At 39.5% G+C, this 23495-nt stretch overlaps 1 protein-coding gene across 7 annotated transcripts in view; it reads right to left on the bottom strand.

Moving 5' to 3' along the window:
• The window catches only part of CLASP1 (cytoplasmic linker associated protein 1), a 147994-nt gene that overhangs the window by 60604 nt on the left and 63895 nt on the right, over positions 1-23495 (bottom strand). For 6 of the 7 annotated variants that reach the window (XM_082763318.1, XM_082763316.1, XM_082763317.1 and 3 more), the window contains 5 exons: positions 21623-21790; positions 20777-20826; positions 19348-19518; positions 10545-10652; positions 7083-7250 (listed from right to left, as the gene is read on the bottom strand). In XM_082763318.1, the coding sequence (XP_082619444.1) occupies positions 7083-7250; positions 10545-10652; positions 19348-19518; positions 20777-20826; positions 21623-21790 (665 nt within the window). Of the gene's footprint in view, positions 1-1854; positions 1963-7082; positions 7251-10544; positions 10653-19347; positions 19519-20776; positions 20827-21622; positions 21791-23495 lie in introns of all 7 variants that reach the window. The other variant, XM_082763322.1, reaches the window with a different exon arrangement.

Genomic DNA, 23495 nt, shown 5'->3' with positions numbered 1-23495 from the left:
GGATAACAACAATACTGGCATAATATTACATTGATACTTTCTCCCCACTTTCAATCCTCCCATTAATTACTTCTCTAACATCTGCATTTCTAAAAATGCAATCATCTTCAGATAATTAAATATCATTAGTTAAAAATGAAATGCTCCTCCTCCCACAACGAAATTTGTTGCAACCACTGTAATAGACATCTGTAACTGAAATTTCATATTCAGTGTACAAGTCAGACCCCGTGGTGCACCAAATTCACACCAACTGTGATTCTGGTACACTGCATTTATTTTTCAAAGCAAGGGCCCAGAAGACTGTATCTCAATTAATTTCACTAATATAGAGAAAGACAGTACAATAATAGAATATTAACAAGTTAACCCTGAAACCCACATGCCCACACACACACTGGGTGAAGAAAACAGCCTCATTGAAACAAGACAGGTAACTATAAAAACAAGCATATTTACCACCCCTTCATGGCTCTGGTATTAAATCAGCTTCATTTAATCAATAAAAATTAATTAATCTACCAAAAAGAGCTATGAATGAAGTTCTCAGTACTACTCCACTCATTTCTCAACAAAAATTGTGATAAATGCAGATAAAGCAAATCGATTTCATAGCTCAATAGATTAAATGAAGTTTTGAACCCAAAAGCCTCTGGAAGATTCCACTCTACATCACTGAAGTCAATGGGAATTTTGCCAATGATTTCATATGGATGAAGACAATGAGCCTCTCCACTGATAGCATTTGAAGTTGAGATGAACACATGAATGACAATAGCTATGTAGATTTAAACAATTATGCAAAACACAGAATATTTAACTATGAGAACCAAATTGGAAATTTTTGTCCATCTGTTCGTATTTTTCATAACCTTTTCTATTTGATTTGTTGGAGAATTAGGCCCAAAATGCTACCTAGACATTACTTCTTATAGCTGTATTTTGTCACTGTGCAAAATAAATCTTGTAATAAATTCTTCAATCTTGACCACATCTCTAAGAGCTTCTTTCTCACTTTTAATACCACATGCACATCTATGAAATTACTACGTAAAGGAAAAGGGCCTGGAGATAAACTACATTTCATTATGTCTGAGATGACAAATATTTCGTACAACAAGCAATGTATTTGGTTGAATATATATGATATGACATTTGATCAGAAACATTAACTATTCTGTTTTCAGCCCTGTGCAGAATAAAACTTCTGCATATGTTAAGTGTAATGAGATTTTCTATTTGTACTGTACACTTAAGCTGCATGATGATGCTCCTTTAAAACTTCATATTTTCCACAATTTTAGTGTGCTTGAAAGCTTCCTGCACATGCAACTTGTTAAATTCATGATTGACGTTGTATAAAACCTCTACAAAAAGAGAGCTTCCACCTCTTTATTGTAGGATTACTAAATTCTAATAATAGAAATGAAACTTTTGCTGTACTTAGCTTTAAGAAAACCAGATCATGAATAAATTTACCCAACAATAGACTATGATGCTACTGACTACTTCACTGTGACCTAGAAAATAAAGGCTTGCTCTCCCACAGATTACCATCAGAGCTGTAAAGTGAAGCACAGCAGCCCCACACAAACTGATTTAATGAAATTGAAAAATACAATTCAGGCTAAACTATTTTCATTCTAACCATAAAATACTGCGAATCAGAACTGAAGCATGCAGAAGAAAACAGAAGGGAAACAGGGTTGGAAATAGGGATTGTGTCAGGAATCCAACAGAGGACAGAAAACAAGCTCATTCCACCTGGCAGCGTCTTGAAAGGGCAATAAGAACAAGGGGGGGAGGAAAGGAAAAAAATTGACCCTTAGAGCTCCAATGCCTACGTGTACTCACCAAGTGGAGGAAAGCCCCGAGCAGGGCTTGTATCTCGACTGCTCTCACGGCTGGTATCGCGGCTGCACCCCTGACTCATGCTGGGTCGGGGGATACGACTGCTCCGTGCTAGCATGCAGCATGGAGAGTTTCAGAGAAGGTGAACAAGTTTAATGAGGACAGAAAAGCTCAAAGTCAAGTCACATTTCTGTTAGTTATGGTAATTATTACATTAGTAATTATCACTTGCAGCAGCCAGCTCAGGCCCTTACAAACCGACTACGTTACACACTGAGCTGTGTTTGTAAGGTGAAATTTCAGCAGTATTAAATGTCTGGTTGACGGTATCCTTTTTTCTTAAACAACCTAAGTTCTGTCATTCAAGTAGAGCAGGAGATCTTCAATCATTTAGGGAAGCTCTACAATTACAAAGCATGCAAAACAGATGGAGGTAAAAGAAACCCTTACAGAAGATTTTTTCCTTAATTATAAGATAAGACAAACACCCTTCTGGAACAAAGAAGAAGCACTTTTAACCAGATTAAAAAATGCATAAGTCACAGTACCAGTATAATATCTTGCATAGATTTGGCTTTTGCAAGTATAGTTTTGTCATGAACAAATACCCTAAGAAAAAAAAAAAAAAAAAAAAAAAGTGTATTGTACAGACTTGGAGAGAGATTTTTCCCCAATTAAAAATAATGGGGGAAATCAAGACCCTAAGTACCTGAAAGGTAAAAAGTGGTTTGAATTTTAAGAGTTTCTTTTTCTTTTTCTCTCTTTTTTTTTTTTTTTTTAAATGAATGCTAACTTCTGATCCTCAAACATTTCTAAAACCTTGTAATTATGGTTTTATATGCATGCATATTGCAACACATGCATACTTAAGGAGAGCCTTTATATTCTTTACTTTTACAAAACCCTGCATCAACAGGGCTTATCTGTGGTCTGGCAGCTACCAATGTTCAATTTCCCACAGCCTACTGGGCTCCTGCCTGTCAGCTGTGTCACAAACTCATATGCAGTCTTCATTTGGCCAAATGCACGGTAGAAAACAGAATATTAAGCTGCTTTCATAGTGAAAAGCAATGCCATTGGCTTTAGCTGAAGTTTTGTCCAAGAAGGAAAAACAGAACTAGACCCTTAAGAAGGTTACTTAACATTAAGGATTTGAATTTTACAATTTTATAAAGGGTATTTAAATTTCAGGTATTTAAATTGTAAATTAAAAAAATAAAATAAAATTCAGGTATTTAAAACTGGTTTATTCCTCTGCAACACTTTTGTATGTAAAAATGACAATTGTCCAGAGTATATCTTAAATTCTTTAAGTGCTTCTGTGGGCTCATCAAGAAAGGGGATCACGCACATTCATGTGGCTCCTCTTTTTGATAAGAACATTTATATACTTGAGAAGAACCACACCAGAATATAATGCCTAATTTTGAATGGTCTGTTATACCCTGGGTGTGTTAATATCCTTTCAAGCAAAACAGTACAGAACCAAATAGAAACCTTCATATTTAGGCTTTAAAATTCAAATATAAACTACTGCCAGATTCTTTGTCAAATCCCTCCCAAATTTGTAAACCCCAACTAATATCTTAGATGAATTAATGGTTCTGATGGCTGAACTTTGATGTCAGACAATACAAGATGAGATATTGACCAAGTTGGTTAGATCGCCATGTCTAAAACTTCTGAGTGAATTACATGGCCTTGTAATAAGACAGACTAAATAATGAAGTGGATGAAATTAGGGTCCACAAGTACAATAATCCCACCTCAGGTTTACAAGAAAAAACAGCTGTCAGGTGAACTACAGGTGAAAGTAATACTCTGAAGTCTTCCACACAAATACTTGCTTGAAATTGAGGGCTCTTTAGAAGCCAACTTCTCATTCTTGGGTCTCATGCTTCTATGTAGATAATGGTAGCCTTCGCATCACATTTGCACAAAGTCATTTCTCTCAACAGAGAATATTTTGTCAATCTCTCTATAACACAATCCTACTAAATCCAGCAAAGGCTCTCTAGAGAGGGGAAGATGTGAATGATTAAAAAATTTAATTAATGTACATAGTACATCCTTGTTCCATTACTTATGATAATAGAAGTATGAATTTAATGCAGTTAAAGTGCATTTAGAAGTCTAATAGGACAATGCCACAGATGAAACAATATTGACTGCACAAACAGAGGGAATACAAAACTCAGTAACGTGTACTTCATGAGCAGTGGTCAAACAAAGATTTGCATGTTACTGGATAGAGATATAAATGAAAAAAAGAATGGATTGAAAAAAAAACAAAACAGAATGATGAGTCTGTTGTGGACTCCCAGGCACCTGTCCCATGTTTTGTGTGTTGTGTAGAGAAGGTGAGCTATCAGTGATTCAGAGCATTTCCTTTGGGCACTGCCAGAACTAAGGGCCAGCAGTGCTGTCATTTAGACAAGTTTCTCAGAGCCTGTGTTTGCAGAACAGGCAGCAAAGGTAGACAAGACAGACATAAATCTCAATTTCAGAATTCCCAAACTTCAAAAGCTGAACAGAAGTTACGTAAATGAGTAGCAAAAGTAATTAAAAGGAGTAGGCAAGACAGAAGCCAACAACAAGCCAACAGCCAGCTCTGGACTGAAAGCCTAGAACAGGAACAAAGGTGTGTTGTTTTCAGTAAAATCCCAGCTCTCCAGGTGTGTGCTGTACATCTGGGTTTTACCCATTTTATGCAGACAGGCAGAGACGTGGTTCACACCATTATTAAATCACACAGTTAGGCTTTCTTACACCTGTGAAAACCAACAAATGCAAATACTACCAGCAAAACTTGATCATTCACCTGTTTACCAGCCTACCACTTGGAAGAACCTTCTACTTCATTAGAGTCTGTAAAAAAGAGAGTCAGTAACACTGCCAAAGCAGCTAATACAAAGCTCTGGAGCAGGGTACACCCAGCAGAGGCAAGGCAAGGACGGCCTTCTCGCTTTCCAATAAACACACGCAGCATAGCTACTTGATAAAAGTGCTGCATGTCCTGGATAACTAACTGTACCTGTCTGCTTCACTTCACCACAATACCAGGGAGGACACACAGCTGACTGAGGATCCAACAGCATCCAGCTCCAAGGCTTCCAGCAAACAGAAGACACATGGATACCTGAGGTCAGCACGGAAATTAAGCTGGCAGCAACCTACTGATGCTTACAGGCATCCACTTGCAGAGGCTCTATCAGCTTATCACTGCCATTGCCTTCCAAGGGGCCAGGAAAAATGTCCAGTAGGTGGCTTGTATAAAGCCTGGCTGCACACGCAGACTTAGACTCAGTGTGCTTACTCTTGCACACACAGCACTGGTCCGGCTGCAGCTCCTAGTCACCCCTGCAAAATACTACGCAATGCATCAATGGGCGAGTTCTGAACAGGAGCCAGGAGTTACCCATTTCTAACAGCCTGGTCTGCAAGATTGTTCAATCCCACTGCACGACAACATGAGCACACAGTTAAGGGATGCTTCAGGCCGTGGGTTAGGCACATGCATGCAAAATATGTCAATAGTCCCACAAAGTCTAAAGCACTGCACATATATTTCTGTGCCATATGTGCACTCAAACACTTCCTTGAACCAGAGGATGAAAAAGTCAATTGATATACTTAGGACCAAGGTGAATGGGAGTCTATAAAATGAAATGAATGAGAAAAAATGCCAAGAAAAGATGGGGACTGAAGCAATAAAATGGAAAACAAAATACTATAGCTACTAAGTTATGAAGTCATAAATACAATGGGATAACGGTATAAAGATGACAGCGCAAAAATTATCTTCATCCAAGCCAATATTACCATTTTCAAGATTCAATAGAGACAATTTCTGCAACTGAGTGGTAAAGCCAACAGAAGCGTCAAGACTGTGGCTCCCACGAGAGCCTGAAAGAACAGGCTTCGGTCAGTCATCAGCCCGGGGGGCAGCTGGAAGTCACGTCTGATAGATGTCAGAGCGCTCTCTCACTCCCAAGGAACAAGCACTGTCTGTGTTCACAGGGAGCATGTCAGAGCAATCAGATATAAATCACACTTTCAAAAGAATGCAAGGCTCTCATAATATACCTGAAAGCAGGCAACCCAAGAGTGAGGATTTTATACAAAGCAATTTCCCTTTAGATGCTAAACACTGTTTCAAATCAGACCACATAACGTGACTATAAGCTCAAGCACATGTGCTGGTACTACCCAGCATTCCTCGTTCACTTTCAAAAGTGTTCTTTTGCAGAAAAACTGCCTCTAATATTTGGGAAACACTAAGTTTTAAAAGTAGTGAACAGAAAAGCACAATGTATTAAGACAGAAGTCATAGAATAGGTCAGACATAACAATATTGAATTTGGAAAAATAATCAAAATAAACATGCAATATTTTTATGAATCATAACCGTATGTACACTCAGGTGCTTTAAATGCATTTCAATGCACTTGAATAAGCCACTTTTAACAAAGTACTCTAAATAAAAAGGTAGCTTAGATTTGAAATACAATTGCTAAGGCAATAGTTAAAAATCAGTTGACAACAGTAAGGCTACAATTTCAATCAATTTCATTCTAGTAGTAAATTCTTTGAAGATACAAAGCACACTGAACACCTTTTTACTTCAATTCAGACACAAAAGTTCCTATATAATGATGCTTACTCACCTGTTTTAAATAAATTACCCTGCTGATAAATTATTTACATAAGTATTTACATAACTGTCACTAGGACAAAAATATTGGAAGCAGAATAATTGAAGTCTAAAATTTCACCTAAGTAAGTGGCTCCAGGATATTCAGGACAAGAGAGGCAAACCACTTGAGCTGCAAAATTTCTGAAGTAATCCCAGAAGGTGCTCGTCGCCCTTCATTCCAGCTGATTGTAAAAATCGCTCAACTCATCTTAGGACTAAGCCACTGGTGCCAAATGAGGTGTTTTTGTTGTGATGTTTATTCATGGCAACTGTTCTTGTTGCATGATCTAGTAACATTGCTCATGGCATGTCTTGTGTTTGAAATTCAACGTAACAGCTTTAGGTCTGCTTTGAAACTATGGCTCAACCTGGAAAACTAGAATTACCCTCCAAGAAAGCACAACCAAAACCAGAACATTTCTTGAAATAGATCCTTAACTTGCCAGAACTCAGAAGAATGACAATAATACATATACATGCTTCCTAATAAACAGGAAAGCCCCTCCTTTCAGCACACTGCAGTGACTATTCTTACCTAGTCCTATTCTGTTGGGACTTGTCTCTCGACTGCATCCCTGGCTCCGAGGGATCTTGCTGCGCTTCTCTGAAGATGATGGCACTGGCTGAACTCTGGATGTTCCACCACTCAAGCCACCATAGGCGCTTCCTAACAGCTTACCCGGAGAACTAGACCGGCTACCAGCTAGGAAAGAACCAGAGATAAAGAAAAAAAACAGTTAAATACAGAATTTTTTAAAAAGATCTTATTCTGATAGCAAAAATGGAACACAATCAGCTCTAATAATCTGACCTAAAGCACAAACAAAACTAAACGGAGAGATTCCCAGGGGCTTTAGGAGGAATACTGAGGAAAGCCCATGAAACATAAATACTGACATCAGCAATCCTGCTTACATGAACAGTGCTGCCCAGTCAGGATCAAGACCAACACAGACACTGCAGTGCAGGAATAGTCCAGCTGGCTTTCTGTGAACTTGTGAAGATGCCAGGAGCAGCCTTGTTGCAGCAGCACGGAATACACAGCCTGCTTTGCCTCATCAAGCAGCAAAAAAAAAAAAAGAAGCCCACATGGAGCACTGTGCTGCAGAAAGCCAACTTCTGGCACAGGTAGCTGCTGCAGGGTAGCTCAGGCATCTTCACACCGTGCTGCAGTGGTGACATTGCATTCCTACAACAATCCAATGAAGAGCAATTAAAAAAAGAATACTGTCTCAATACCATCTCACCAGCAGCAGATTGCCATGTTAAATGGTAAACCAAGTAACCCTGCCACATTCGTAGAGATGCTGGTTTACTTGGGTCTGACTTGTAAAGGATAAATTATCTAGTTATTTTTTAGCTGGAGAAATTTTTTTAGAAAGTTGAATTGTTGGCCTGGTGTATTTTTCCTTGTCTGTTTGAATAGTCCATGGCAAGTTTACATTTTTTTTAAGCCGTGCTGTCTGCAAGACAGTCTGCTAACTGAGATTTATTTACAACATCTCCTGCAGCTGGAATGTAAATATTTCTATGAAATATTCATGCTGTCAAACTCAATGAGTTGAACAAGATCATTATTTTTTTCGGTTTATCTCATTTTGGTAATTAAATCATAAGAAACATGTTAAGCAATGTTAAGCTTAAAAGGTAACCAAAGAACTGTGAAAGTATGGGATTAAAGACCCTTCTTTGCTTCTTTAGGTACATAAAATAGACACGGAAAATTTGCTGCTATTACCATTCCTGGCATTCAAATTCTTAATTAAAACCACTACAAAAAGCATACCTGAAAAAGGTTGCTAAAATATACTCAGGCAAGGTCATGTTTTAAACAAATATTCGAGTTGGTTTATTTCTAAAAAACATCAACAAATCTCACATATTTCAGTCCCAGACACTTATACAACTAGTAAGAGTTGAAGGCTGTTCTGTCTTAATTTAAAGGTATGGAGTTTTACTAAGCTGATGGACAATGCCATAAAAAAGCATGTATTATTTTAACTTATTTACTTCCTTCAATTTCTTGGGCAAAGCCATTCTGAATCGATCAAATCATGCACTCCAATACTGTATGTTATGCTGGGTTCCCAAAAAGCAAGAACGCTTGTGAAAGATGCCAGTCTCTATCACAGCATTTACACCCTGAAAGCCAACACTCCCCTCAGTTACACTGCTGCAATCTCACTGATGTTGTTGGAGTTGCACTGAAGTAAATGGAAAAGGAATTTAGCACCTGGGGTTTAAGCTGCAGGAACTTCCCTGCAATGAGCCAGCTTCAATACACAGTGTATGCTTACCATGTTTGGTTACTATGAGAAAGCCAGATCGTTTGCCATACACATTTGTTTTTTTAACTTTAAGAAAATGCTTTTTAATTGATAGCCAGGAAAGAGTGAGGGAAGCTAAAAGCTTAGCAGTTAAAAAAAACTGAAGGAAATAACGTGAGAAAGCAAGAAAGGGAAAATGTTTCTTACCACCAGCAGGATTAGCTGATCTGGATCCTTGATTATGAGGGCAGACGAAAGGACAGGCAAAAAGTGGATTAAAAGACAGCAAGACAATACAGCGTTCAGCATGCGGTTTATGCTATACACAATACAGACAGCTTTATTCACAAACATGTCACTCCTTAAGCCTCTGCAGAATGCAGTGAGTTAACATGCAGATGCAACTGACTTCATTTCCCCGGGTTGGTCAGCTTCTCAGCTATGTATCAACCAACACAGGGGCCCAAGTTCTGCTGTAAACTAGACCCCAAGCCCAGTCTGTAAAACGAAATGGGCTACCAGTGTGTGGGCATGCAAAATTTGGTCCTGCAACCGTATTATGTTTGAATTCATTAATTACTTCATGCAGTGCTTGGCTTAGGAAATTAAAGATCACATCTAGATGGTCTAGGCTAGAACCAGTATTCCACAATCTAGGCCAAGACAGCAGGTTCAGATATGACCGTCCTAAAGCCTCATAAGACATTCCATAAAAAAAATTAAGCCCAAGATGTTGGAACTACTCAACTGTTCTTTAAATATGTCTGAGACTTGTCTCATCTGATCTGATCACACCACAAGAAAAAAGGCCATTTCTGGCTTTGGATCAGTTTTGGGTTCAAAACAATAGGCATAAATTCAGATCAGAAAACCAAAGCCCCAATTCCTTCATGGCCTTGATGTAAAGATTTCCATTCAGCCCCATCCTAAATACATCTTCAGCTCTCTCAGCCTAACATAATGCTCTAACTGCTTCCCCATACCTCCAGCAAGACAGAGCAAAGCAGTGACAGCATGAACAGAGGAGAGCTATTAAACAAGGGTGCAAAGCAAGACAAGTCCCCAGAACAAACCCCCACCTCCTCTTACTCCCCAAGCTTGAAAGTCCTCCAAATTTGCATGGTTTTTCCCTCTACCCATTTCCTCCTGAAATCTGAGTGACAAAATTCTCCTTAGACACACATGACAAACATGTAGCATCACTGTTTGCATGTCTCCTAGGGGGAAATCATGCCTTGCAAGGAAGCCAGAGAGCACATATGTGCCATGTGAATCAGAGCAGAAACATCTCCTCTGTATCTGCACAAAGTAGGCAATGCCCTATTTTAAGCTGATGCTAACACATGAACTTCAGACAGCTCACGTTACACATACAGAAATACAGTAACATAAGCAGGAGAAGCTCGGCAGGGCAAGAGCCCAGGACAGCAACCAGCAACAGACATGAAGGGCATCTCAGTGAAACCCAGTACAGGTAATTTATATTATTTTATATATATGTTGCAATGACCTGAAGTGCTGCTGCACAACAGGTTAAAAAAGGCAGCAACTAAGCACTCAGATTTGGGGCACTATTTATCAGGGAGAGCTACACTGAAAGCTGGCTGAGTGGGGATTCATTTTGTTACAACTCCAGATATTATTCAGCAGAAGTGAGCCCAACTCTCAGCTGATGCTACCACAATTCAAAAGAAATTCTTCTCCTCGCCCGGAAACAAAACACTTCTTACGTTGGGACTGGGAAACCACTTTAGCCCGGCTGCGGCCTCGGGTATCCGCGGGCGTTGAGGTGACACTTGTGGCACTGCCAGAGCTCTGTCTCCTTGTACGAATCCGACCTGGAGGAATGCAAAGACAACAAAACTGTTAATAGGTTTCTTCCAAGGGCAGCACCAGCTTCTAAAGCACCATCTGTTCCATGCTTGAAGTGCTGCTATCCACAAAACTAACCAGGGTACAGGAAATAAATTTTAAAAGGAAAGGCAACTTTCATTAAACCGGCTGATGATGAGAGTGAGACACAAGCCCAGAAGTCTACAAGTTCAAAAACTTTTTAGCTTTCTGTTATGCTATCAGCCAGTTTAATAAAAAGAACATATTACCTCTCTAAAGCCTTTGCCTCTTTTCTGTAGTAGCTTCTTTAAAGATCAACCACAAAAATGACAGTAGCCTAAATGCCACTTCCTATATTAAAATTATTACTTTCTGAGAAGGCGATCACCCTTTCGGAGATGGGCACAGCAGATGCAGCCACAAATTCCATCGCTGGGATTTCCAAACAGCAGCTCGGCACTTTACAGCCTGCTCTCCATGTGCACGCCAGCATGTACCACCGAGAGTCTGCCAACACAGCCTGGCTACACTTTTATTTCAGGCTCAATTTTCCCTGCTGTTTACAGATCCCTCAAATTTATACCTAGATCAGTGTAACTTGTAACGGTGAGTCTCATTTAACACAATCAACATGGTGGAAAAAAAAGATTCCATGTGCCTGGCCTTTCTTTAAGCAGAGAATGGACATAAAGTCTCAAAGTGTTCTTGATCCTTTTTCTGTCCTTTCCTTATGAAAAAGCTACAGAAATTTGAGCTCGCCCAGCTCACGAGGTCATCAGTTCATCCCCTTCCTGGGGCAGGGCTCTTTCCTACAGAATGTTCTTTCCAGTGCTAAGGTTCAATTATCTGTCTCTGGCTAATGGGAAAGAAATGATAATTAAGAGTAACACAAAGAAAGCCTCCACCAGCACTTTTCAACAACTCAGTTCTCAGCCAAATCTAAAGCCGTTTCTCAGGACTAATGCCAGTGTTACCCTGCATTCAGAGGATGATTTCAAGTTTCAGGCAAAATAATAAAAGGGAAAAAAAAAAACAACACAAACACATAACAGGTAAGAGAATAGTCTTGACAACTGCATCCACCAGTTACAGATATGTATCTCCCACCCTTTGTCTCCACCATAAGCAAACAGAGAAACAAGAACAGGGAGATGTAACTTCCCACCCCAAACCACATAAGGTACACATGCAGAACAAGACAATGGCAAGCAGCCGAGGCTGACCAGGTTGAGAGCTCTGTTCCTTGGTCTGAGCTCTCAAAATATTTGTAACACTGCCTGCAAGCTTCTGACAGACACAAGGTGACAAGGAAATGTGTAGCTCTGAGAAGGAAGCCTAGACTTGATTGCAGGAAAAAGGCCTGAAGTACTTCATGCTGCACCACCAGCATCTAGTGTTAAAAAATATCACCAGGCTTCCAGAGCTGTTGCAGCGAGCTAAGGTGCAGTGAGCCAAGACACAGATATCTGCATTCACACCACTGTTTGTAGACACAACAGAAGAAATGATAAGCACAAAGCTGGGAAGACACCAACAAATCACTATTTAACCACTGACTCAGTCAAGTTCTGAACCAGTGGGTCCGAGGATGATGGGCCTGGCTGCTAAGGCACTCCTACCAACAGAGCAAGGCGGCAGCTTTCCTCGGCTCCAGGACATTAGCTGCCCCTTGCACATGGCCAGCCCGATATACAGCCCTTTCCTGGCCCATTCCTATCCTTCCCAGGTTTCACACATGGGCAGCTACAAGCAGACGAGCAGTCACGGTGTGCCTTGCCATGAGGCGCACGCCCCAAATCCCACCACAGGCCTCAAAGGCACGCACAGGGAAAAAGCAGAAAGCTGAACAGAGACCTAAATGCCTTCCAACATTCACAGCAATGCATAGCAGCCCCGTGGCTTCACACACACGTGCTGTAATGGTACAAAGAGTGTGACAACACAATACACGGTCACCCTAGGAGCAATTAAATTCTTGGAGTTTATGGCGTAAAGCAAAAGACAAGGAAAAAAAAATCTCAAAATCATGTTTGAATTCTTCACACAGTTACAAAGAAATAATGTCACCTGGTATCACTCACGTATTCCTTGAGACCCGAATTGCTAATATACATTCTGATTTGTTAGTTTCCAACGGTTTTTAATACAGCTGTTTAACCTTACTTGCAGCATGCAAGTGGTTCAAAATGATTAATTCAAAGATACTTATTTTTAAATAAGTTTCTATTTTTTCCCTATCCAAATACAGCATTAGCTGTAAAACAAGACCAAATGGAACTCAAAATTGCTTTAGGCAAATCTGTATGAGACAGAAACACGGAGAGGGACCTGGGATGTTTCATACATTAACTTCTGCTCGCATGTGCATGTACCAACCTTGAGTTAGTCTTATGACATCCAAAACATACTTGCTTTACAGTAACGTAAAATGAATCCATAGTTAATTGGCTTGAAAATCTCAAGGTCTTTAATATATGCTATTCCACGTATAACATGCATATATAGTCATTCATCTACATAATACAAATGTCTTTATTATGTTCCCTTAAGCATTTCATCTGCAAACAAGAGTCTGCATTCATATCCGGAAGTTACTTGCACACAGGAATATCTATCTGTGCATCTTTATTCCTATCATTCCACCACAAGCTGAAAAAATAATTTCAGGCAAGACTGGAAGTAATATAGCACAGAGGTTACATGGGCATTTTGTTGTTAAATGCAAACAAATGCCTCCCCTCCCATACACTTTGCCTTCAGTGGGGTTTGTTTCCACATCTAGCTCAAACCACAGATGGAAAAACTCGTTATTTCATAACTATAATTTTTCTGCTCCTTTTAAAAAGATTCCTTTATCCTGAGAGCAGCAGCACAGAAGAGGAACAGATAAAGACTGCCCCAACTAGTTTCCAAAAGCACTGAAGTATTGCCATTTTAAAAAGCCTTTGATCAGAATTTGACATGTGACACTTCGCTGGTACAAAAAGCATTTTGAAAGACCCCATAAAAATGCTTAGTTTTAAGAATTCATTTGTGTTTTGTTTTTAGAGCTTTTTTTTCCTGTTAAAGTTACTGTCATTTTTACAGCAATTAATGGATCAGAATCAACTTTGAGATGGCTAACATACGCTTAAATTTAGGAAAGTCTTCTTTTTAAAAGAAAACAGCAACAACAGAAGAACAAGCAAATAAACTGATTTTTTTTTTAATTATTATTTTTTATTTTTGCATTACAGAAGGCTTCTCTTGGCAGTGCTGTTCTAAGCTCCTCCAGGTAGATAGCACAGCACCTCTACCCCAGCTCTCAGAACAGACACAGGCTTTGTGAGATCCAACCTGTATACTACACTGCGAAGAAAATGGCTTTCAAATACTCTAGAAATGGTATATAACAGCTCCATGACTGAGTTTACTGAGTTTAATCAGTTCCATGCTGTGAATAACGATGCCTACAACCATGGAAGTTACATGTAGAAGCACTGGGATGGCAATGGTATCTCCATGAACCAGTTAATGCAAGCAAGTTCTCAGCACAAGGTTTCTTCCCTACTTGGAAAAAAGAGAAAAAAAAATCTGATTCTCTAGGGCCCACCAGCTGTACACGTCAATTGTTGGTGATACATTTGCAAATACACACAATTAAAAATATGAATTGTATGTAACATCTGTAAACAACCCCTTTTGCTATGGTATGGATTTAATTTGTATTTAGCACAAATCCAACATTGCTTGTACAAAACCAGACTTTGCACTAGTTTCCTGAGATGCACTCTACCCATACCATAAACCACCAGTATATGCTGCTTTTTAAAAAAAAAAAAAAAAAAGTCTGCCAAAGCAGAGTTAAAGGAATGACAGTGGCACCACGCTGCTCTACACCAATAAGCACAGGGAACCAAGCCAGCACTTCCAAAGACCAAAAGAAGAAACACACTACCCCAGCATTTCAGTTTAAGTTAAGTTGTTCAGTCAAACCTTTGAGCCAAGCCCTGTCCTTGATGACAAAGGGCTTTAAAGCAAAGAAGAAAACAGGATTGGTGACTTCTTAAAAGTGTGTTATTCCTGAAGCCTTTGTTAAGGCTTTAAATGTTCAATCTCACAGATAAGCTCTTTAAGCCTAAGCTATCTGAAAACTATGATATATCAGAAAGATTTTATTTCCTTTCTGGTGAATATTAAAAATACTAAGTATTGTGCCACTGTTTCTGGAAATTGCTGATTTGTTTTAAACTTAGCAGTCCTGGGACAGACCAGCATTTATGTTTTTTTTTTTTTGTTTGTTTGTTTTTGGAAAGGCTCATTTGAAAGGCATTTTTATGCTCACTTTGAGAAAAGTTGCACAGATAACAGAAATGCTCTGAACCATTATTATGTACTGAAAGTCAGCATTACACACAATATTTAACTATTCCTTTAAAAACTGTCTTATGATAAAACAAGCAGAAATTTTTCTGAGGTTTCTTTTTAATTGGGTATAACAAACATGGACACACAGCAGCTACTTCCATGGCACTAGCTGTAATACCCAGATCAAAACTAAAAAAGGTTTAAAAAACTAAAAAGGTTTGGATCTTACAGGCTTTCTGCCTACAAAACTCTTAATTAAGTTCCTGAGACACTCATGCACGAAGGGTCTGGGCAATCCAGACATAACTGTGCACTGCACGAAGACACAGCCTCACAGCATGGTGGCAGAAGACCTGCGCAGATCAAGGCTGTGCACAGGTTCATGCTACCTTCCTACAAGAAGTGCATTTCAGCAGCGTTTGACATTTGGGTTGACGCTGCTTAAAACCAAAGAACCAGTACTCCGCTCTTTGCTTGCCACTGGCATAACCCACTTGTGTCTTGCTCCTCTTTTGAGACGCCTGGCTCAAAAACAAAGCACTGAGGAGAACCGAGGGCAAAGCAGATGGGAACTGCCAAGTTAGCACAATGCTGGCTCCCAGCTGAGGGGAAGGTGCAGAAGTTTTACACTGCTGCTAGGGAAAGTCACGATGGAAAACAGACTGCAGATTAAATGTCAAGCTGAATTACACAACAACACAGATTTATTCTTTAAGTAGCTGATGGTGACCTGCAAAAACACAGGGATGACTCCTTCCTGCAAATGGAACTCTTGCTTTCTGTTTGAAGACCACCTCTTGCACACACAGATATTTCCAGAGCTCGGTGATACTTCTCTCCTGCCCTGCCTTCCCCTGCTTCATTGATTTTTATGTTTATGTCGAGAATATAAAAGTTCTGCCTTCCCTACAGTTACCTACATCTCTGAAAGATCAGAGTTGGCAGAAGAGCATTCTCAACCCTCACCTGAAGGAGGCACTGAATGTTGAACAAAAGGCTGCTTTTCCCTTAACTGTCTCAACAGACAGAAACAAAGATGATGAAGAGTTTCAAACAGTGATTAAACTCATCCTTCAAGTGCTCTGTGGCTGCTACGTGCCCTGTTATTATAATCCTCCACTCCTCCCCACCACAAGAGAATCCTACAGCAAAAGAAGAGATGAGATCTGGTATTTAACATGGAGGGAGTGGAAAACAATTTGTGAAAGTTCATCTCGCAGCTTTCCCCCCACAGGTGACTTGCTGGTTTGTATTACAGACTTACAAATCCAATCTGCTTCCAGTGCAGATGAATTGAAAGAAAGTTGCTAGAAAAAAAAAAAAACCTTTTGCATGACAACAATAGAACATTTAATGAACTAAATGAATGAATGAACTAAAAATAAAGGTATGCCAGAGGACGGCTGCTGGAACAGGCTTCCACAGACATTGTTAGTCTAGGAGAGGATTTGTGAGTTGTGTGGGCTAGTTCAGAAGATTCAGAACATTCAACATTGCTATGTTAGGCCAAAACCAGAAAACTTTGAAGACGGTGGGGAAGGAAAGAAGTGAAAAAGAAGGGTTAGCAGTGAATAAAAAAAGCTAAGGATTGCAACAACTTGGATCTTTCATCTAATTTGATGATGATTTAGAAATACAGGTGTTAAGACCAACTCCATGTTCCTTATCACTGACAGATCACAAACCATAAGCATTTGGGCATGATTCTGAGCCAGTTCATCTTTAAACACTAAGATTAAGTACCAGTTCTGAAGATGGCAGACACCTTTCCCTCCAAATAATAAATCAGTGCATCAGTAATAGGAAGGAAAAAACAAAAACACGTCACAACAGCACAGTGGCACTTCTCAGAACACCACATCCAAATACAAGCAGCCATCAAGGATACGAACACAGTCCCACAAAACAGTAATAGATCCCTTGAAAAGAGACTTGCAACAGGAAACAAATGGGTTTGTTTGGGGGGAGTTGTCTTCATTATGTGTTGAAGGCCTTCTTGTTTCCAGTCCCTGTCTACCTCAGAAAAAGCAATTTTCCAGTGATCTTTTTTTGCTTGAGAAGTAAGAAATAAAGAACAAGCTTTGACAAAAAGCCAGATAACCAGACTGGGAGGCCTCCCAGACTAGCAGGCTCAGTGTTCTCAAAAAGACTTTCCTCCAACTGTCTTAGTTGTAAGCCATCACACTCAGACAGTTAACAATAAAAAAAAGAGTGAGCTCAGGTTTAAAGAGTTTGACTAAATATTCCTTCCCTAGAGATCATTGTTTACTGTCCTCATTTTTCTGCCATGTGATCATCTCATTCAATTCTCTTGCTGCCCAGGCTCTTCCTGAAAGCATTTGGCAGTTGAGACCTGAGCTTTGGATGGAAAAACACAGCAAACCTTTACACATCGTGGAGCAAGAAAACACAAGCCCTGTTTTTTTAATCTGTGCACAGGTCACCTTCAACCAAAAGTACTGCTTTAATTAGGGAGACCCACATACAACTTTGTGATCAGGAATCAGCCATAAAAAACTAAATAGTGCCATTAATAGGGAGGAGCCTGAAGAGAAAGTGAAGATCACCCCATGGCATCAAAATGAGCAGGACAACCATGCAACACTTCATGCACGTCACCAGTGAACATGGATGAGAGTCGGGTAACACTTTGAGAACAGGTAGGGTGGTACGACTGCAGACACACCTCAGTTACACAGAGAGACTGCTTACCCTCAGTTTTAGTGGTAGTACCATCTTTAGGCAAATTAAAAAAAATAAGGAAAGGGTTAATAGGGATGAATTAGTAACATCAGCAGAAGTGGGCACTATAAATTAGCTACAGAAGTTTGCAAAAGAATTAACATAATTAAGGAAATGAAAAAATTTGAGTAGCAAATCAAAGCTTGATGCATTTGAAGAACAAGGCTACAAGTTTTTCCTTCCAACAACATATCTAACCCTTTGTCAGACCCCATTTTCTTCATTTGCCTCACCATTTCTCTCAAGGAGACACACAGGTGACAAATTTCCCTGCTAGCTCAAAAGGAAACAGACTCCTTTAGGAGCAGCCATGCATTACTTAATGAAATGCAGTGCATTTCCTGCTTTTCTCCTTCAGTACATTAAGATTAAGACTAACACTGTAAATGGTCACCTGGCTTCAAGGACAAAGCCATCTTTAGTATTTTCTTTCCCCCTTTCCTTTCTTCCTCACAGCATAAGATGGTACAAAATCACTTTTGCCACTGAAGCAAGGACACAGCACAACTAAAAACGGCTGCTTATTGAAGTTTTGAATGCACACCATTAAGCAACCAACTCCAACGTCTGTATTGAGTTCACTGCAACGCATCTAAATCTTGAACCAAATATCAACATGCAATGTAAAACAGAGTAAAACATGAACTTGTGCATCAAATACAACCAATACATTTAAGACATAGTAAAAGACTTCAGATATAAAAACAACATATTCACAAAGGGAATCTATAGAAAGCATCCCTATGTAATTCACCAGGAACTTAATCTGACTGAAGACCCAATGCTGAACACTAAGGAGAAACTACTTTTCAGCTGACTCAGTGAAGATATCGGCACAGCTTAAATCAAGACCACTGATTTTGATATCTACTAGGCATCTGATTTTTCTCCCTCTTGTAAAGGTAAATCAATGAAAACTCTGGAATTAGATTAGCATGAAACCAGCAGAATGGGAAATTACACTGTGTCTGTCACTGCCTTGCATTTCCTCCTTCAGCAAGTTGGCAACATCATCTCCAGGAGAGAAAACGCAAAGTTTGTTATAAGAAACACTGGGAAGGTATCTGACAGTGATATACAACGCTCTAAGAAAATAATGGCAGTAATCCAGAGAGTCAGCAGAAGAACAGATACTTATATCCTAAGCACATGGTGAAATGGGAAGGCCTGCTTCTCTCTCTGCTTCTACATCTTTTTCTCTTTTGTAAAACAAAGTAATCAAGCTCAGCTAAGATGTACTATTCAAAGCATAAAATAATTCATGGAAAACCAGTTTCAATGAAGGAGGAAGGAGGGAAGAGAAAGGAGAAAGAGACTGAGACATGTTAAAAGTAATGGAGCGGTAAGAAATTTCCTCAACAGCATCTGCTTTTCCCCAGAAAGAAGAGACAGCGACTATCAAAGCAATAGAAAAAATAAGATGTTGCTGCAAGTCAGTTCCTATGCAAATTTTTTGCTTAATCCCAGAAGACAACAGAATGCACGCTGATGCTGTTGGCCATATCAGAGATATGTCCTTCCAGTTCCAGAGTTTTATATTCCAATCAAATTACCTAGGCACTACCTGGTAGTAAAGAAAGCTAACTGCAACAGTAGAACGTATAGATTTACCTAGTGATGCATATGAGCCTGGGGGCAAGGCTGCAGCAGAACTGAAGGGGGTAGATGCTCCAGAAGATGTCACTTTCGACTTGGCACTAGCTGCTGCATTCACATCAACGTCACTGCGGGACCGCTGCAGAGATCCTGGTGTTGACACAGATTTTGTACTTACTGTAGATGCTGCAGATGGGAGTGGGAGACCCAGAATAAGGAAGATTAATTTTTTGAGCTGTGTTCTTCAGAGAAGAAGCTGCGTGTCAAGCAGTTTAACGTACTATTTTTAACACTCTTTACTTTGCACTGGAATATTTCAACTAAGAATGCTTTATCAGGACAACATGGGCTTTCCCACAGTGCCTGCAAAGATATTTCAATGCTGACCTGATGCCAGCTCCAAGAACTTTATTAGACACTAACCTAAATGCTGAGATCACTGCTGGTTGCCAGGCCAGCAATACAGAAAAACTCAGCTACAGTACCCATCACCTGCTTGTGAGTTGCTTTAACCCAGGTTCTACACTTTCCTGCAAGTTTTCCTACCTGCCTTCCCAACACCTCATCTTCTCATGAGGACCACTGTTCCCATCACTTTTTAATGTTTACCCTCTTAAGCATAATACTTGTCTATTCAGCTGCAAGCAGACATGCATTTGCAGGCACAATAAAGTAGGCATACTTAAAGGTATACATAAAGGTATCATCAGCAGAGTATACTGATAGGGCTAGAAGGTGGCTTACCATCTACTAACAAAGCTTTGTCTGTAATGTGGTATATTAAAATTTACTATTTAGATTATTATATGCATTTACTTAGGATAGTACAGCTGCCTGTACTTGTCAGGTATATAGGCTTGGGTACATGAATCAAGAGAATAAAGATGCCTATTAAATAAGCAAGCATTCATTCTTACATATTCCCTTGCCATTGCACATAAGTCTTCTATGAAGTAACGTCAGCCACTCCTGGCTACACCTGAATATTCCATCTGATGTTAAAAACAGACTGGCAAGATATAATTTAGCACTGGAGGACTTTGTGCAGACTATGCCTCCAATAAGTGCTGAAACCACAAAAAAATAAATGAGAGAAAAGCTGAATGCACCAGTAGGCTATGCAGCTCTATGTACTAGCATCAGCAGAAGTTAATCCCAGCTATTTCACAGCTAAACATATGTTGACTACAACTTTGAAGGCTTTTTAGCCTTCCCTTCAGGTGCAGACAATAACAGGTTTACCAGCTTTCAAAGGCCTTATTACATCAGAGGTTGTTGTACAAAAAGGGGTGTACAACCTAAAACCAATTAAAAAAATTACATAAGGTGCCATTTTTAAGGAGCAGTAAGCAGCAAAGTTGTCCATGCAGTATCAAAAATTCTCATTCTACTTCATCACATTTCCTCAGCAACACCTCACCGTATTTTCAGCTACTACTCTCACCTCTCGATGTAGTACTTCCAGTAGGACTTCTTTTGGCAGACAGTGGACGGCTAGAAGTAAATAAAAATATTTATTAAAACAAAGCTGGTATTTCACAATCAGCAGTAATAGTACTACTCTGTTCCCTCGATTCATAATTGAGTTAATAGGAAGTTATTTACATTCAGGAATAGACTGACAAAGCTTATTGTGTAAAAATAAATAGAGCACCACTATAAAATTCTTTACAAATACACTAGGAAAAAAAAAATTATATTATTTGAGCAAGAAGACTTCTTTAAGAATGCTTTCTGTGGATATAACGAGTTGTGTTAGTATGTTATGGGTATTTTTCATATGTGTCTAACACTTCAGCTGCAGACATTTGCAGCTTAATTGACTATCTCTTCAAGAGAAGCTAGAAATATGAATGTTTCAGAAAAGTTACATACTGATTTTGCAATTACAACTCAAAGTTAGATTAGGCATTTTTTCCTCTTATACAGCAAAAGGCCATCTCGCACCTCTAAGATGAATGCTAAACAAAGAATTTCAATCCAAGCATTGTTTTCAGCCCATCTGGAAGGAATGGCTAGCAGTGTCTTCCAAGCACAAAAAGCATGCTAAAAGTTATTTATGGTGTCAAGATAATTTTTATTTTTTAAGCCAGTAATGGAGTTTTCCTGCATTTTAATATAATGTTAACTAAAAAGAAAATTTGACATAACCAAGTGTTGAGGCCAAATGAAGACCAGATGAGACAAGCATAGCTCAGAGTACCCAAAGCAGCTCCCCTGAATTTGAGGAAGCCATGGTCATCTCTGCAGTTCTTTAGACCAAGAGAGGTAGCGATGCTGAAAGACTTACTTGAGACTCTCCTGGGAGCTGGAGGAGGAGCGATCCGATTGTGGCAAGGACACAATGCTGTCAGAGTTCTTCAAATGCGACTGCAGGGCCTTCTGGTAGGAGGACTCCAGAGTGTGGTACAAATGCTCTGCCTCTCGGCTGAAGTGACTGTGGAAACCCCAGTAACACCTGGAAACAAGGCACAGCGCTAGTAATATTTCCTTGCCATATTTTAATGGTCACTGGAGCACAGGTACAGTCAGAGCCTTTTCCACTAATGGCATTAGTGGGCTCATTAGCTTATTCATTTCAGTCATCTACTGCCTCCATGATGTACTTCAGACATGTTGCTGAGTAGCACAGTGGGCTGGGGGAACAACCCCAGAGAAGACAAAGCAAACAAAACCAAGAAGCACACCATTTGTGACTTTGTGAAAACACAAGTAGTCAAAAAAGCTTTAAGAGAAAGGAAATTGTTGTATCTTTGTCTGTCTAATGTACATAGGAGATAGACCCAGACTAGACCCATAACTAGCCTGATGCTAGTTTGAGACTACGTCCTCAAAGCTACTCTTAAAACAAGCCAAAAGCAGAACACACATGCATGGGCCTGGTTCAGAAAAAGCACCAGCAAGTATTTCTTAAGTTTAACAAGCAGTTCTTATACATGTTGCAGAGGCAGATCTTCTGTAGTGAGCTGAATCTGCTGATTGTCTTTCGGGAAGAAAAAGAATGAGATGCTCCTACAGACTTCCAATCAGTGTCATGCTGAAAGTAAAAGAGCATTTCAAGATGAGGGAAGGAATTCCTCTCTGGAACAAATCTCCTGGCTGATGCTAAAACACCATTCACTCTCATCACAAAGGAGATGAAGGCTCTCAGAGCTTTTCAGGAGGCAACTAATGGGTAGTTTATGAGTTTATGAGCGAGACTGTTAGCTGAAATGAATCAAGAATTGTTTGTATGTGCCAGTCAGTCCTCAGAGAAGTCACATGCGTTCTCGCATCACTAGAAGGAAAGAAATTTGTCTCACAATCAGCAACACCTAATCAAGAAGCATGTGAAAAGAGAATTAAGCCTGTTCTTTAAAGTCTCATGCCATTCTCCTTGCTCTCTGTTCACCTTAACTAGTCACCTGCTGTGAAGTCTCAGTGCATACCATGTTTTTCAGTGATGCACATTTTCCCTTTCAAAAGGATCTAAACAGGCCTACCATGAAATAGCTCTGTTTATAACACAGTGTTTAGATTAACAACATTTATTTAGTGATTTAACAGCACCCTCTTTCTGAAAAACGTTCCTGTCATCTTCTGTTCACAAAAATATGATGATAGTATAGCAGCACAGTACTTTAAGTGCAAACACATTATTGGAAATGCAAGAGAACTTCAACAAAAGAAAAATGCAAACGTAGAAGTTTCCTATAGATATGCAAAAAGATCTTATTTCCGTGTCAAAATATTTCCTTAATTTACAATACCATTTAGCAATGTACTAGCACAGACACTTCTGTTTCAAGAGTAGCAGATGACCCAGTCTTGCATACAGGCCAAAAAGAAAACACATAATTGTTGTTGTTGCATTGTTGTACTAAGTAGAAGAAATCTCAGTTAAACCCAAGCATCTCAAACATCAAATGACAAAGCTACTAGTTATCGACACTAAAATCTTGTATGTTAAGCCCAGGTACATATTGTACCTGCTCAGGCAGGTAAAAAGACAATAAACAACTAGAGAACGAAGCAAAATAAGCACCGCTAGAAACCAGGAAACAAATATATAACTGAGCCCTATGTGATCACTTCACATGACATCTCCTGCTAAGACCACACTCCCTCAGCTTTAATGGAGTGTTAACCTCACCTGCCAGCAGAACATTGCTTGTCTGGACTTA

This window comes from Aythya marila (assembly GCF_965140915.1).
Source record: "Aythya marila genome assembly, chromosome: 6".
In the NCBI taxonomy this organism is placed as follows: domain Eukaryota; kingdom Metazoa; phylum Chordata; class Aves; order Anseriformes; family Anatidae; genus Aythya; species Aythya marila.
Note: the sequence above shows the minus strand (reverse complement) of the source record. Positions and strands in the feature narration are given on the sequence as shown.